General features: G+C 51.8%; 1 protein-coding gene across 6 annotated transcripts in view; it reads left to right on the top strand.

Annotated features, from left to right (window-relative positions):
- RGS6 (regulator of G protein signaling 6) overlaps positions 1 to 14,152 on the top strand; it is a 397,347-nt gene extending 383,195 nt beyond the window's left edge. For 4 of the 6 annotated variants that reach the window (XM_040975607.1, XM_040975608.1, XM_040975613.1 and 1 more), the window contains 2 exons: positions 5,864 to 5,930; positions 13,848 to 14,017. In XM_040975607.1, the coding sequence (XP_040831541.1) occupies positions 5,864 to 5,930; positions 13,848 to 14,017 (237 nt within the window). Of the gene's footprint in view, positions 1 to 5,863; positions 5,931 to 13,847 lie in introns of all 6 variants that reach the window. The other 2 variants (XM_040975611.1, XM_040975610.1) reach the window with 1 other exon arrangement.
- The last annotated feature ends 510 nt before the right edge of the window (positions 14,153 to 14,662 follow it).

Genomic DNA, 14,662 nt, shown 5'->3' with positions numbered 1-14,662 from the left:
GAGACAGCTACCCACCCAGAAAGGAGACAGAGGTGCTGGCCACCTTTGCAAAGCTCAGAAAAGCACAGCAGCACAAGCCAGACATTGCTCTCTGCCTCTGTGCTGCTGTGGACCCCAACTGGTGTCAGCAGCTCAATCCTGCCTTGTGAAGAGCTGGAGAACAGGAGCCGGGCCACTCAGGCCAGGGTGAGTGACATACTATCCTGTCAGCCTAGCCAAGCCAAGCGCCTGCTGTGTGTGCGTGTGTTGGCCAACCCATCATACTGGAGCCTAGGAGAGGGATGAGAGGTAAATACACAGGAGCCTCAGCACCAAGCACCTGTTCTTGCAGGGTCAAGAGGGGAGTGTCTGCTGGTTACCCTCAGTGGCCGTGCAGTCTTCTCTGGGCTCCTGTGAGGTAGGAGAGAAGCCCATTTACCATTAGAGCCATGGAGCAGATCATAGAGCAGTTCTACAGTGGAAACCCACCCCATGCCTGGGGCAGTGTAGACCCTTCTGGGAGGGCAGGGCAAGGTAAAGGGACTCCCTATCCCCACCCTCCAGCCAGGATGGTAGTGGTAGAGTCCTTGTGATCTCCAAGGTTTAAGGCCAGGGCTTATTTGGTGGGGTGGGTTGGGAGGACACTGGGCCCTAGATCTGCTCCCTCTCAAGTGCTCCAACTGCTGCAGCTGATGAGGTCACCTGGAGCCCCAGTGAGCACCCAGCCTTGTAGTAATTCAGCCTCGGGTTCCAGGCATGGTGGGAGGGGGGGATGCTGCCGTCCTCTGCCTCCCCATGCTAACCCTCTCCTGCCTTCCCCAGACCCCCACGTGCTGAGCATCCAAGTGGAAATCCATGCCCTCTGAGGCAGAAAGACACAGCTGTGTGTTTGCAGCCACTCATCCACATCCAAATTGTGGACTCTGCCCAACTCCGGTGAGGCAGGCACAGAGTGGGAACACGACCCTCCACCTCCAGAGGACCTCCTCCCTTCCCCAACTCAGACAACCTGCTGGAAGGCCCAGACTTCTTTCGGGTGGCTGCCAGTGCTGCAGGGTTTTAGCCTGGCCACAAGCATCCCCGTGGACTCCCATCTATCCCCAGTGAGAAAGCAGAGGGGAGGGGGAAGGTGAACCCAGCGACCCCTACAGTGGGGAAGACAGGAGCCAAGATACCCAGCATCACACAGGGGGGCTCTGCCCCAGTCCTGGAAGGGCAGCAAAGAAGAAACCAGCAGGCCTTGGTCAGGCTTTGCCATAGCAGGATGCTAGGCAGGGGACAGTGGGACTGGGACAAGGAGTGCCTGTGGTCCTAACAGCAGGGTTTAAAGATAAGTCATGGCACTCAACAGCTAAGTCAGACCCATGGGAAAGCGACCAGGGACCTTAGCATGTCCAGTTCCTGCCTGTTCATGGGTGGGGAGTTAGGAAAGCTTGGTATTCTGGAGAAGGATGGAATGTGGGTTCAAGTACTGAACCAGTCCAGTGAGATGTTGCTAAATCGGACACCCACAGGTGCCAGGAAGTGCTGCCCAAAATGGGATTTTGAGTCTTGAGATGTTTGAGAGGAAGAGCCTCAAGGGGTTGCTTGGGCACTGCCCAGTGGGCAGGAAGGTGGACATGATTGAACACAGGTCAAAGAACAGTGATTAGGATCCACAGCTCCAGAAGGGCGCAGCCTCATTGGCCTGATAGAAGTCAGGAAATGTGCCCAGCCCCTTCGCCAGGCTTGCTTATTCTAGAAGCATAGCCTTAGTAACTCCAGAAAACCCAGGCAGCTAGTTCTTACTCCAGTAAGGTTGGAAATCAGGTCTACTCCTGCCTACTCCCTCTACAGATAGAGCGGGTATATTCGTGAGATCTTAACAGCTAAAGAGAGGTTGAATTGATCCACCTATGTTACCCTCCAAGGTGAACTCTGTCACTGAGGTCCCAGGGGCCCAGTGATGCGCTTCTCCTATCCAGCATCCTTTCTGATGACTCCCATAAATAAAGGAACAAATCCATCATAGCCAAAAGCCCCAAACCCAAATGGTCTCACATCTTTCAAAAGGATCTGTGTTAGTCAGGATGTTGGAGCAAAAGCAACTAAAGTTGACATTTGTGTTTGGGGAAAAAAAATATTGAACCTTGCCCATCTACAGGGTAAAATCAGTAACCGTCCCTATAATTCAAATTTAAAAATTCTGGGGTTGAAGTTGGCCACAAGTTTAATATAAACAAGAGAAAGATGCAGCCATTTAAAGGATACGTAGCCTATGATAACAAGAGTGAAAGATCAGAGAAACAAAGAGTCAGTATTGCTCTGGACTTGGTTCTCAGCCTTCACAGCTTATCAGGGACCTTACAAGCTGGAGAAGCTCACAATAGTGAGCAATTCTGAACATCCAGCCAGGACAGTCCACCATCTGCCTCCATGGCTTGAGCTGTGCTTATTCTCCAAAGGTATAGACATGCAGGCGGAAGATGCAGGGAAGATAATTTCACTGAACAAAACTACACTGGGAACCACTACCCAGCAATGCAACATGTCACTTCAAGGGGCACTGGGCTCCCTGGCTTGACATGTAGAAGCTAGACCGACAATTTGAGCAGTTTAGTGGCCAGGGATCTGGTAGCCTAGATTTTTCACACTGGATTCCATCTTCCTCCCTTTTGATTGGAATCTCCTGTCACATTAACATTTATTAAGTACCTCCCTCTGCCTTTCATTCTGTGGTCCATGAATAAGATTACAGAGGGAAAATGGGTTTTATGGGAGCCTGAAGCAATTGGTGAGGGAGAATCCCCAAATTTCAGATGCCTAGAAGGAGAAAAAGCCCAATGATACCCACATGAGGAAGGAAACCTTTAAGAAGTGGAATTCTTACCCTTTGCATGCCATCCTTGCCTTCTTATTTTATCAAGCCACTTGTCATTGCAGCAGCTGAGCTCTGGACAGCTGCGCTGCTCCCTGCCCTGGATGTTTAAGAAGATGCCAGTGAGTAGAAGAAATGGGCACCCACTGGCACAGGAAAGCCAAGCACAGCCAGGGTGGCCATGGGCATGGGACACAGTGACTTGAAATGGAGGAAGCTTGGCTGGTTGTCGTTGCTGTCCAGATGGGTTGGTTGGCTGAAAGCAGAAAGGGTGGTAAAATCATTTGCCTTTTACCCAATGCCACTGGCACATTCCAGTTGGACAAGCTGACTCCAAAACCATCTCATCCCAGCCAGAAGCTGCACACAACCCTGGAGGCCTCAGGCCAGAGAAGAACTGGTCCTCCTCTCTTCTCCAGGGCTATATTCAACTTGTGGATTTGTGTAATTATGGTGATTACAGCTCATGGCTTTCTCTCCTCTTCGTCTTTTGCTTTTAAATTTGTTGAGGTCTTTCATTAACCATGGAGAGCCCAATAAAGTTCAGTGGTGTTTTTATTGGACATTTTCTAAAGAAAACTCAGAGTGGCTGGTTACTATGGCCCCTCAGGTATTCCTTTTATAGCCCGCCAGGTGCAATTGGGACCTGGGTACAAGTGAGGAAGAGGGAGCTATAGGGAACCTGGGGGCACCTGTATTTACCTGCACAGTGAAAAACAATGTAAACCACATCCTTGGCCTTTTTCATTTGCACCAAGAATATAGTGCATTTGAATTCCCATACCAAAAAGAACAAAATGAATTGTAAGGGCAAAGGCCCAGAGCCGTACCTGAACTCGTGGCAGGCTAACTTTGGAAACAGGGATGAAGCATACAATACAAAACCCAACCCAAGCTTATTACCTACAGTAAAAACAGGAGGGGAGGGAATGTCTGACAACTTCTCTCCTGGATGAAACTAGTAAGTTCCAGGTCATCCACATTTCTGTTTATGAAAAGGGGGTGGCTGGCTGCATGGTCCAGGGTGCACAGAGGGTGGAGACTTCCTTGGTAACACACTTCACACAACATTATTTGCTAGCCCTTAATGATAGCTTTCTTGGATAATGTCCAGGCCGGCAGACATGAAGGAGTGTGGATTGCGCAGCCACCAGACCTTGCGGAGCTGCCCTCTGGCAGTTTTGCCCAGCACCAGTGCCAGAGTCGTCTTACTTCCTCCAATGGCCAGGAGTGACCCAGTTACCTGCACTGAGGAATGTTTTTGGCTTTAGGAGGAATGCTATGGGGAGACCCCTGTCCTGCCTGGCTGGCTGCCATGGTCCCTTCAAGATGCTCTTTATTACCTTGTTGCTTGTACACTAGAGAGGAACTGGGATGTGACCAAGTAATACCTGCTTCTTGGAGTTAAATATCAGAAGCCTGGCAGCCATATTTTCCCCAACTACATACATCCTCATCCACTCCTGAAAATGACCTGCTTCATTCCTAGAGGTTGGCATCCCTTAAAAAAAAAAAAAAGATGTTGGCTGATTTAGAGACAAGTGTCCCAGCTGAAGTCTGCATAAGGCCCTGACTGTTCGTTTGTGGGCCTGATGAGTACAGCAAAGCCTGCCCCTCAAGGTCACTGTCAGCACTAAACGACAGGACGGCATCCATGCTCAGGGCTTCCCAGTGTCACACAGGGGACCTCACCAAGCTCATGGAAAATGGAGAGGAAAGGTGTCTCTGTGTGTGAGACATTGTTTGTGATCCATGTACTTGAATACACACTGTCCATTAACTTTATGAAACCCTGTGCGTGTATGGATTTCAAGTTTACCTTTTGAACCCAAATCAACTTTTTAATTCCGTTTTCTATGACCTTTGTGACGTCTGGCTGTCCTGGACTTGGGGGTCTGTTTCAGCCTTGCCACTGAGCTGCTGAGGCAGGCAGCTTCCAGAACCTTCAGTGGCCTCATCCATGACCATGTGGGTAAGGTGCAATGGTTACCATAGGAAGCTCAATGTGATGACTCAATGCCTAGTGCTGATTACTGCTGGCCTATTTCAAAGTCAGCTCAGAGAGCTCGTTTCTCTCTTTGTCCCTGGAAGCTAAGCAACTATGGTGCCCAACAGGCCAGCAGTAGTCCATAAGCACTTCTCAGGAAGCCAAAGTGGGGAGGGCTCCTTGTCAGTAAGGAGGTCAGTGAGGCTGCAGGTGAACCATTGCATTCATGCCAGGACCTGGCACTTGGCCTTCTGCTCAGATGCAGGATGCTGTTATCTACACTTGCAGGCGCTAGTGTAGATAACAGATTAGAATCACTCAACCCGTGATCAGAGGCTGAAATGCAGTCCTCTCGATGTAGCCTTCTGCATAATGGAAGCCTCACAGCCAGACTAACTTCTCACCTGCCTGCCTGCCTGGAACCACCCTGAGCAATCTCGCCCCACCAAGGCCAGGCATTCCGTCTGCGCCAGCAAGAGACTCCATGTACTGACCACTTACTCCCGGGGGAGGTTAATGGAAGAGTCAGAAGCAAGTTGGGAGGGCTGCTTTGCAATATCCATGAACTAGACCTCCCTTCCTATACCTGCCACCTTGGTTGTACATGCCCACTGCTTATAATCCTAGCAGAAACCGACATGGATAGGCCAATTCCATAGACATGAATGCTTTATGCTTGGGGAGCATTTAGTTTTTAACACGTGTTTCCAGGTAAATACAGTATTGGTCAAAGACTTGGCCTCTTGGGAGCTGATGCCAAACTCGATAGGTGATCGAGTGTACTTGCTTGCTTCTGCAACCTTGCATGTGAGGCTTTGGGGTGAGCCTGCAGTGTGCACACGCACAGGAGCGCTACCAAGTGCACGTGCCGCCTGTGTTGCGTGTAGGTCCTGAGTGTGGCCTGACACGTCTTGCATGGCCTGCATGCCGTGGCAGCTGTGTGTATGCCTGGGCCGGGGCTCCTCTACAAGGCGCAGGTCTCGACAGTTTCAGCTGGATACAATATTCTTCACTTCCCTCCCCCAAACACAATTGCCTAGTGCTGCTGGCGCAGAGTCCGAATGGCCGCTGCATTTCAGCCCCGAGGTGGCTTCCTTCCAGCAGTGGGTGAGTGATCCCGGCGTCCACACCTTCTAACCCAGGCTGTCATTTGCAAAAAAGGTGCTCCAGAACACCACACAGGGCACCCATGTGAGGCCTCGGCTCCGCCCTTGCACCCTGATTCTGTAGACACTCCGTTACTCTCCTGCCCTGATGTTGCCTTTTTTTTTTTTTGCCTTCTCTGTGCACCCATACATTTTCCTGCCCGAAAAATAAGGAGTTGAGAAGTTAAGAAATGATGGTGAGACATGCCCTTGTCTCCGACACAACAGGCACCCCACAGCCTCCTAGCACTGTATCCTAATCTCCTGGACCCTAAACACTGGCAGAACAGGACACAAGTGCCCCCTTTCATGAAGCTGGATGTTTTTACACACCACAGTAGCCTCTCTGGCCTTGGGCGTCCCTGATGGAGCCTAACCCTGTGGGCCCAGGCCCACCTCCTACAGCCAGCTTACTACCAAGGCCCTAGTGTACTAGATAGAAGCTAGGAAACTGCTTACCCACTGACCCACAGAAACCACAATTATTCACAGCCTCATGGGTCGAGGGTCTGGAGGGAAGCAAGATGCTTTCCAGGAGCCAGGAATTCCTAATGCCAGGCACCTCTCCCCAGGCTGCTCCACCTGCTTCACTCTCCCAGGTTAGGAATGTATATCTGCTGAACTGCATTCCTGAGGGCAGGGAGAAAAGGGAAATGAGCTGGTGTCTTCGCATGGGTGTCCAGCCCCACCTGGCTAGTCCCTGAAGTGTTAGGGTTTTATTTGGAGGTGAGACAGGAGAGGAATGGTGAGTCAGTTGACTACCTGGGTTGCCATTTTAATCAGGAACCCCATATGACTGCAGGTGTTTTGGGTGGATATATTCTCAAGGGATGAGAGCTACCCTTTGGGAGTATAGAATCCTCATGAATCTGGGGTATTGCCACGCGAGTCACTTCTGCTGGCCTCTGTGTCCCTGTGTCACTAAACAGTCCCCTCTGGTCACAGAAAAGAGTTGCTTGAACTCTCTGGCTATGTTGTTGCCCATAGCAACACAGTCCTGTCTATTTCTTGGAGTCTTTTGGCAGCTGCCTAATATTTAGCAAACCAGAGCTTAGATGCCCAAGTATACATGCGGAAGAGGAGGAGAGCAGGATGCTGAGTGTTGGAGGAGCCACAGGGCTGCTGGAATGAGGGGAGGGAGAGCAGAGAGCCTGGTGGTCCACAGGGTGTTTCTGCAGCAATGCAGGGTCAAAAGAAAAGGGAACATGCCAACGCGCAACTTGGCAAGGAGGCCGGGGAGTCAGCGTCTGGGCACTCTGCCACCGGCACAGGGCTCAGCTGCTGAGCCCTCATCGTTGCTGGCATCTGTGCCCTGTTTCAAATCTGTCCCTGCACAGCTGTGGGGAGGCAGAGGAAGGTCCCCTGTCACTCAGCAGCTCTAACAGATGGAAGTGAGTCCCTGCCGAGATGTGATGAAAGTGAGGAGGGGAGACAGACACACCAAGAGTACTCTCCAGGGAGGGCTTCCTGAGCCCGGCTGGGACCCGAGTTAGCCACTTGGCCCAGAATGATGTGAAATGGGGCTTAGCTCTAACCAGATCACAGCTGCTCTGCCTGACCTCCTATGGAAGGGTAAACATCATACCTGCCTCTCTCTTTACTGGCACGGTTGCTATAGCAGATCACAGAATTGGTTGCTATGATGCAGGGCCACATACTGAAGGCTGACTTTGCTTGGCCTGTCCAGCGGCCACTACAAGCCATAGTGACCCACAGTCAGCTCAACGTGGTAGCCACCTTTTACCAAAGCTGGTGTCTCCCCTCTCAGGCTCTTAGATGTCATGAGGAAAAGCCTGCCTTCCCACCTGATGTGGCTCAGGAGTACCCGAGAGCTGAAGCTCTTCCTGGGGGAGGCTGAGAAAATCATCCTGCCTTGCCCAGAGAAGTGGCCACATGTGTTGCCACAGAGGAGCCAATGTTTCAAGCAAATCCATCCGCCTCCTTCCTTGAGCCACAGCCACGGGCAGGCCAGTCAGCAGCTATGTATTTTCAGGTGAACTGCTCAAGGCCTAAGCGGGTGTGTTTGGCTAGCAGAGGCCAACAGGGTCTCTCTCAGGCAAGGACATGGCAGGTATTAGAGAGCAGGTGTCTGAAGTGTCCCATGTGCCTGATCCTCAGGGGCTGCACAACAGCCAATGGGGCCTGTGGCCTAACCTGGGCCTCAGTCACCATGAAATCTTAGGTGACTTAGTGAAGGAAGGGCATGTGAGAACTCATGCCATCCCTCTGGGCAGGAATAAACCATTCAGATAAGCTCTGGGAGCTAAGGAACCAGCTTGATGCTTTGACATTTAACCCCAGTAAGAGCTGGCAACTCACCTCTTCTAAACTCACACGCTCTCAACAGAAAAGCATGGGGAGTTGCCAACTAAGGCCAGCATAAAATGTCTAAAGCCACGAGTGGTCCTCAAGTCTTCATGGTAATTGTTTAAGAATAACTTGCTTACGGGATGGATTCTGTCTACCACTCATAGGGCAAAACTGGGTTGTTTATATCACTGTCAAATGCTTTGAAAGAATCCATTTTAAAAAAATTTTGAGACTGAAATCAAGTGCCTGACAGCCTACAATATCCAGGGTTGGGCCAGGGCAGAAAGCCCGAGCTTAGAACTCAATCCAGCTCTTCCACAAGGACCTGACCACTAGAGCCATACCGACACCTCCTACCGTCTGCATTACGAGGGAGCTGGAGCCAGAGCTGGCCCATAGGCATCTTCATTGGCATCAACCACTAAACCAAATGCCTGCCCTGAACCTGTTTTTGTTTTGATCATAGTCCTTATTTTTCTTTACAGGTTTAGGTTGATTATATACATGAGTGCATTTGTTGTTCAGCTGATAGATTTCTTAATTTCTACCCATTTCTTAATTTGTTATACATTTAGTGGTGTTTTATGATCATAATAGAACTTCATTTTCAAAAAACACAGTGAAAGAATTTTTTAAAGCCAAGGAAAATGCCCATCAACCCGAGAGATCAGAAAGCTTGGCAAGGACCACGGCGTAACACACACCCTAGGGCTCCCATCCCAACTCACTTCCGACAGGTGAGAAAGCCACAAACATCCCTCCTCCTCCCTGGGCTGCCCTGGCCTTGGTCTGCTGGGGATTAGCTGGGTGGATCTTGCGGCTGGTTCCATAACCTGCCTTTTCCGCTTCAAGTTGAATGGAGGATGGTGAGCGATTCTATCTGCATGATGGCTTTTCCTACCATGCCCTGCCATCCTCCTGAATGGATGGCAGAATCCCTTTGTACTCTTTGATTTCTGTTTAAGAGAAAATCTCCCGCCCACTGGTTCACGTGAGCTCAAAATTCAATCCGGATCTCCCACATTGGTGGGGTATGTGGCCCGTCACCTGCTGCCTCCCACAGTGTGCACTGAACAGGAAGGAAGCTGAAAGAGTGGAGCCAAGACTTAGATCCAGGCAGACACCCCAAATGGTGGCTGAACCACTGGCCAAACTCCTGCTCTTTAAATCATCCTTTTTGCTCTTCTCCATGGAGAGATGGCACGGGAAGGACCAGCATTCCAGCAATCATTAACAAATCCCAGCGGCTCCTTGACCCCTCCCTACCCCCACCATACCCCAACCAGGACCCCTGGCCTTTCCTGCTGATACGTTCCTGGTGATGCCCCTTCAGCAATTCCCTTCCCTGAGCCTGCAGTCCACCCATACGCATCCCTTATGGACTTCAATGTCATCCACTCACAAGGCCACACATCTCTGGAGCCTCCCCGTTCCCACAAAGGTCGCTTGGTGACCCCCTGTGCAGCCCAGCAGCTTTCTTCATTGGCAAGGAAAAAGATCAGTGCCTGGGTGACACATCCATAAGGTTAGCTTGCACCCATGGCAGCTAGAAATGGTCTAGTCTCCCAATTTTGTCTTGGCGTTTCCTGTGCTAGTGGGGAAACGAGTGTGTTCAACTTCTCCAAAGGCAAAGATGGGCCCAGCAACAGCAAGAGAATGAGCAAGGGAGATTTCAAAGCACGGGTATAAAAGCCGGGATTACTTTTTCTAATCATTTTCTCTTTTGAGGTCTAATTGCACACCGTGAAATGAGCAGATCTGAAGTGTGCGATTCAGTGACTCTGACAAATGCATGCACCTGTGTAAGCAACCCCCCATCACCCCGGAGAGTCACTCTCCTGCTCCTTTGCAGTCATCCCTACCCTCTCCCCCCCACAGGCAACCCAAGTTGATTTCTAGCCCTAGACTAGGAGCCTGCATTTTGCCTTTGGTGGACTTGAGACCTGGGACTCTGGTCTTAGGTCATCTGGGCAAATCAGCAAGCAAAATCCCATCAGCGAGCCCGGATATCTTTCCTCACTCAGCCCCTAGTGCTTGGCTCTGCTGCCCCCAATAAGCCCACCTGACCTCCAGGGCTCATAACTGAGCCCCAGCCCTGAATTAGCCTCAGTCTCCAGGTAAGTGAGTGACAGCAGCTCTGGGTAGCCCGAATCGTGCATGCCTTGTTGATAAGTACGGGAAGTGCGACGCAGAGCGCCCCGGCATGTGGAGCAGCATGCTGATTTTTCCCTCAAAGCACTGCACAGAAGGGAGCAGTTCCTTTTGTGTCTTTTCTTTCCCAAAACCCGGGAGTGCGTGCCTGCCTTCTAGGCTTCAGCCATCGTCAAGATGGCCTCCGAGCTGTGCTGACTTCAGAGCAAAGGGCAGGAACAGCATGTGTGGGTGTGTGTGAAGCGAGCCCTGGGCCCACAGCCCATGAGCCTGAAGGGTCGCAGGGTTTGTTGGATGACACTATGACAACGCTCTCGGAGGTGGAAAGTGCTCTGTCTTTTTGCAAAGCCCCGGGGTCTCTGGAATGTACCATCTGCAATTCAGCAGCTCAGGTCCTAGTGGTGGTGTTTTTTGTTTGCTTTTTAACCTGGACAAAGGCTGCCGGCTCTGTTTTCAGCCACCTTCAGCTGCTCTGTTCAGCCCGCACTGAAGGCCTCGGGCTGCTCTGGCTGCAGGTTCCTGGCACCACAATGCGTTCCCAACTGACCAGCTCCGAGTGACACCACACATTCACATTCAGAACAAAGCTGCCTCTTGTGTAACTGTGCAGGTGCCAGCCACGAGTGGAATTGCCACTCTCCTTCTGTGTGCTTCCCTTAGAATCATCCCACCTGGAGGCAGGGATGGGCATGAAGAAGAGGGAGTACGGGAGGGAGCCCTCCTTTATCTGAACAGCGCAAGGATACATGCCGAACTACCCACTACCACTGCCACCAAGCCCTCTGGGGCATCCACTTGGGCAGCTCAGCTCTGAACACGGGGGGGTCTGCTGTCAGCTTTCACTTTGATCCCAGAAAACTCCAGGAGCCTCTGCTCTTCAGAGGGCAGGCAGCTGCTGAGCAAGTACGATTTCTGCAGCATTTTCCCCTCAAACCCCAAGCCAGGCATCCAGGCATGCCTGCCCCTTGCATGAGGGACCTGTCCCAGATCAACCAGGGGTCGTGGTGGAGTGGTGCAGCTGATCTGAACCCCGCTCACCTTCATCCTTAGCAGCCCAGCTGGCATTGGGTAAATGTGCCAAGCACAGCAATGGGTAGACAGGAAGACACAGCACACCTGGCTCAGGTGGGTCTGAACATGATCCCAGGCTGATGCACTGCCCCGTGCAACCCTCAAGTCCCAGGAAATGGCAGCTGTGGCAGGGGGTGGGCAGCAGTGACAGGCTGGCCACCAGCCCTTGGAGTTAGCTGTGGGACTGAGTGCCTGGACTCAGGCAAAAGAGGCTAATTAGCACCTGCAAACCTGGTCCAGCCCATTCTATAGAACTGGGAAGGGTGCAGGTTGGAGTAGCTGCAGACACACAATTCTCCAGAAATAGAATCTTGCAACCTCCCTTCATCCACAACCACCCTCTTTAACCACACACTAATGAGAAGCCATAATGAAGGTCTGGGCAACTGGTAAACCTCGTATTCTTTGTCTCTGGACTCCTAGCACACACATTATCAACAAACTACTATTTGGAAGCCAAAGTGATTATTTTTTCTCTCTCACATCCTCTTGCTAAGCCAGTGCCCCAAGTGCCATCTATAGCAGCTCAGAACCCATGTATTTGGGTGCAAAATGCATCACTTGTGACCTTGATGGAGAAGGGAGGGAGAGGGGCTAGCATGCATTGCAAAGCAAAACTCCTCAGTGCCTCTCTTTGGAGTAGTGATGGAGAGGAGGGTTGTAAGAATTGCCCCACCTCCCCACACAGGCTTCCCACATTCAGCTCAGTGCCAACCAGGCCTAGACCCAGGTCAATCCACAAGGTAACAAATGCCTTGTGCCGTACAAGGAAGGACACTCTGGGTGTGTAACAGGCATGTGTGCCCAGAATTCAGGTCTGTAGGGGAGGCCTACTGCTCTAAGCAGAGGGTGAGCCATCCTGGCTTAGTGATTTACGAGGACCAATGCGGTGATCTTCTAGGATTAAAAAACTCTTAGCCTCATAGCAACTAACCTGCTGAAGAATGAGTTTAATGCATTTGAAGACTCAGATGAGGATACTGATGCTCATGGGCAGAGGTGTATGTGTGCGCACGTGCACAGAGAATAAAATAATAAGTGCCATCTCAGTGGTAACTGAAAAATGCAAAAAAGGGGAGAGACAGAACAAGGAGAGACTTTCTGGGTGTTTCTGGACGGGTTCCCATCTGCCATCACGTTGTTTCAAGTCAGCTTGGCCCCCAACATATTGTCCTGCAGCCAGCAAACCCACAGCCCGTGGAGTTGGCCTATCAGAGGCACCTGCCATCCATCAAGTCATCCATCAGCCTGCTTATCGAATAGCCTACCGAGCTTCACTGACCTGATCAATTCTGTTTAATTATGCCCAGCTTTCTCGCAGCCAGACCCGGTCAACACAATGAACCCTCACAGGTCCCTTGGAAATCAACATCAAGAAGTTCTGGTCCCTGAAATAGGCCCCCAATTCAGGCCAGCGAAGCTGATGGGCCCTCGTGGGCTGCCCTGTCCAGGTGACACTGGTATCACCAACCTGCTGTCAATAGCAGGATGGACATTCTGCCCCACCACCTGCCTGGGTCTAGCCAGACTCCTGAGCCCAGGACAATACTGTGGAGCTCTAAAGGGGATACACATTCTGCCTCCTCTACATCGCCCAGCTTGATGCCCCAGACCTCCCTCCTAGGCTCAGGGATAACAGCATTCTCACAGACCTTTCTTGCCATGTCGTCCAGACTTTGTGCTTGTTTTTGAGAACAAACTGCCAAATGGGTTGTCAGAGGGTTGAAGACTTCCTGGTGTGGCATCAGGAGACCCAAGCCTCCTGCTGTGACAGATGAGCAATCAAGAATACAGGGGCCAGCAGGTGCATACCACCCTGACACCTGCAGGGGCACTGAGCCCCAACCAAATACCCTGGTCGCTTTCCTAGTCCTAGACCCTACAGACAAGAGGCCCCTGAGGCTGCCTTCTGACCTAGGGAGGTCACTTGCATTCTCTAGATGAGTCATTCCATTCATTTCTGACCACCCAGATCCTTAGCTGAATCAACCCACCCTTCCTGATCCCATTTCTCTTTAGTCCAGCTTTTCCTTCTCCATGGAAATGAAGGCAAGTTCAGGGACAGCCCATAGGCATTAAGAGATATTTCACCTGAGTCTTTAGATGCCTGGCTTGGGGTAAGTAAACAAGGTATAGCACACACCCTCATTCCTGCCCTGGGATCCTGGTTTTCCCAGCTATCCATGGGGAACACTACCATTCGTAGAGACCCAAGATTCAAGTGCTCACAGTTGGGTTGGTTCATGGATCGTCCTCAGTGGCTACCACAATTAACTCGCCTGTCTGGCTCTCTGTCTCTGTCCCTGTGTGTGCCTGTGTGTGCCTCCCTGTCACTGTCTGTCTGCAGGGAAAGTCGCTAGCGGGCAAGCGCCTCACCGGCTTGATGCAGTCCTCCTGAGCGTCCCCAGCGCTGCGCCCGGGCCCATGGAGCCCTCCACGGGCAGCCGGCGGCGCTCCACGTCCACGGACAGAGTCTCCTTGCGGGGAGATTTGGTCACTGTGAAGGAGAAAGAGTGAGGGCGGTGGAAGGCAAGGATGGGGAGAGCTGGTGGGTGAATAGGAAGACCAGAGAGGATGTGCACAGAGCCTGGGAGGGCAACACAGAGACGGCCATTGACATCGCCCTCTTCCTTGTACAGTCGTGCGCCAACATCTGTTCTCCACGACACCCTTGTGTCCACCTGATCCAGGGGAGGATACCTCGGGGAGACTCCCATGGCCACGGTCATCTGTGTTGTATTCTGACCATCCTCGCCCTTCTTGCAGTCTGGGGGGACCTCACCTTCCAGCAAACTCAAGAGGACACTGAGAAACCCCCAGGTAGATCCAGTATTATGTACATCAGCTCCCTGCTTCACAAGGGTGTACCCATGGCACGACCCCTAACGACGACCACTGTGTCCAGAGCATCACCGCCTCCTCCGCGGCTCCTCGGCCACCTGAGTCCAACAGGGCGGTGCCAGGCACCGCCAGCCTGGTAGTCAGCATCCTCACACATCTGACAGGAAACCAACACCAGGGACTGCTTCACTCCAAGTTCTTGGCCACCCTGTCGCACCCTTGGTGACCACCTGTAGGAGAGGTGTCCAGTAGCCTGGTGGCTGCCCTGGAGTCCTCACAAATGTCTCAAGGCCCTGATGATCAAGATCCTGGCAGGAGCCC

This window comes from Ochotona curzoniae, unplaced genomic scaffold (genome assembly GCF_017591425.1).
Source record: "Ochotona curzoniae isolate NIBS_2020 unplaced genomic scaffold, NIBS_Ocur_1.0 contig_2688, whole genome shotgun sequence".
NCBI classification, from domain to species: Eukaryota; Metazoa; Chordata; class Mammalia; order Lagomorpha; family Ochotonidae; genus Ochotona; species Ochotona curzoniae.
The sequence above is the reverse complement of the archived record's forward strand: the minus strand, read 5'-3'. Positions and strand labels throughout refer to the sequence as shown.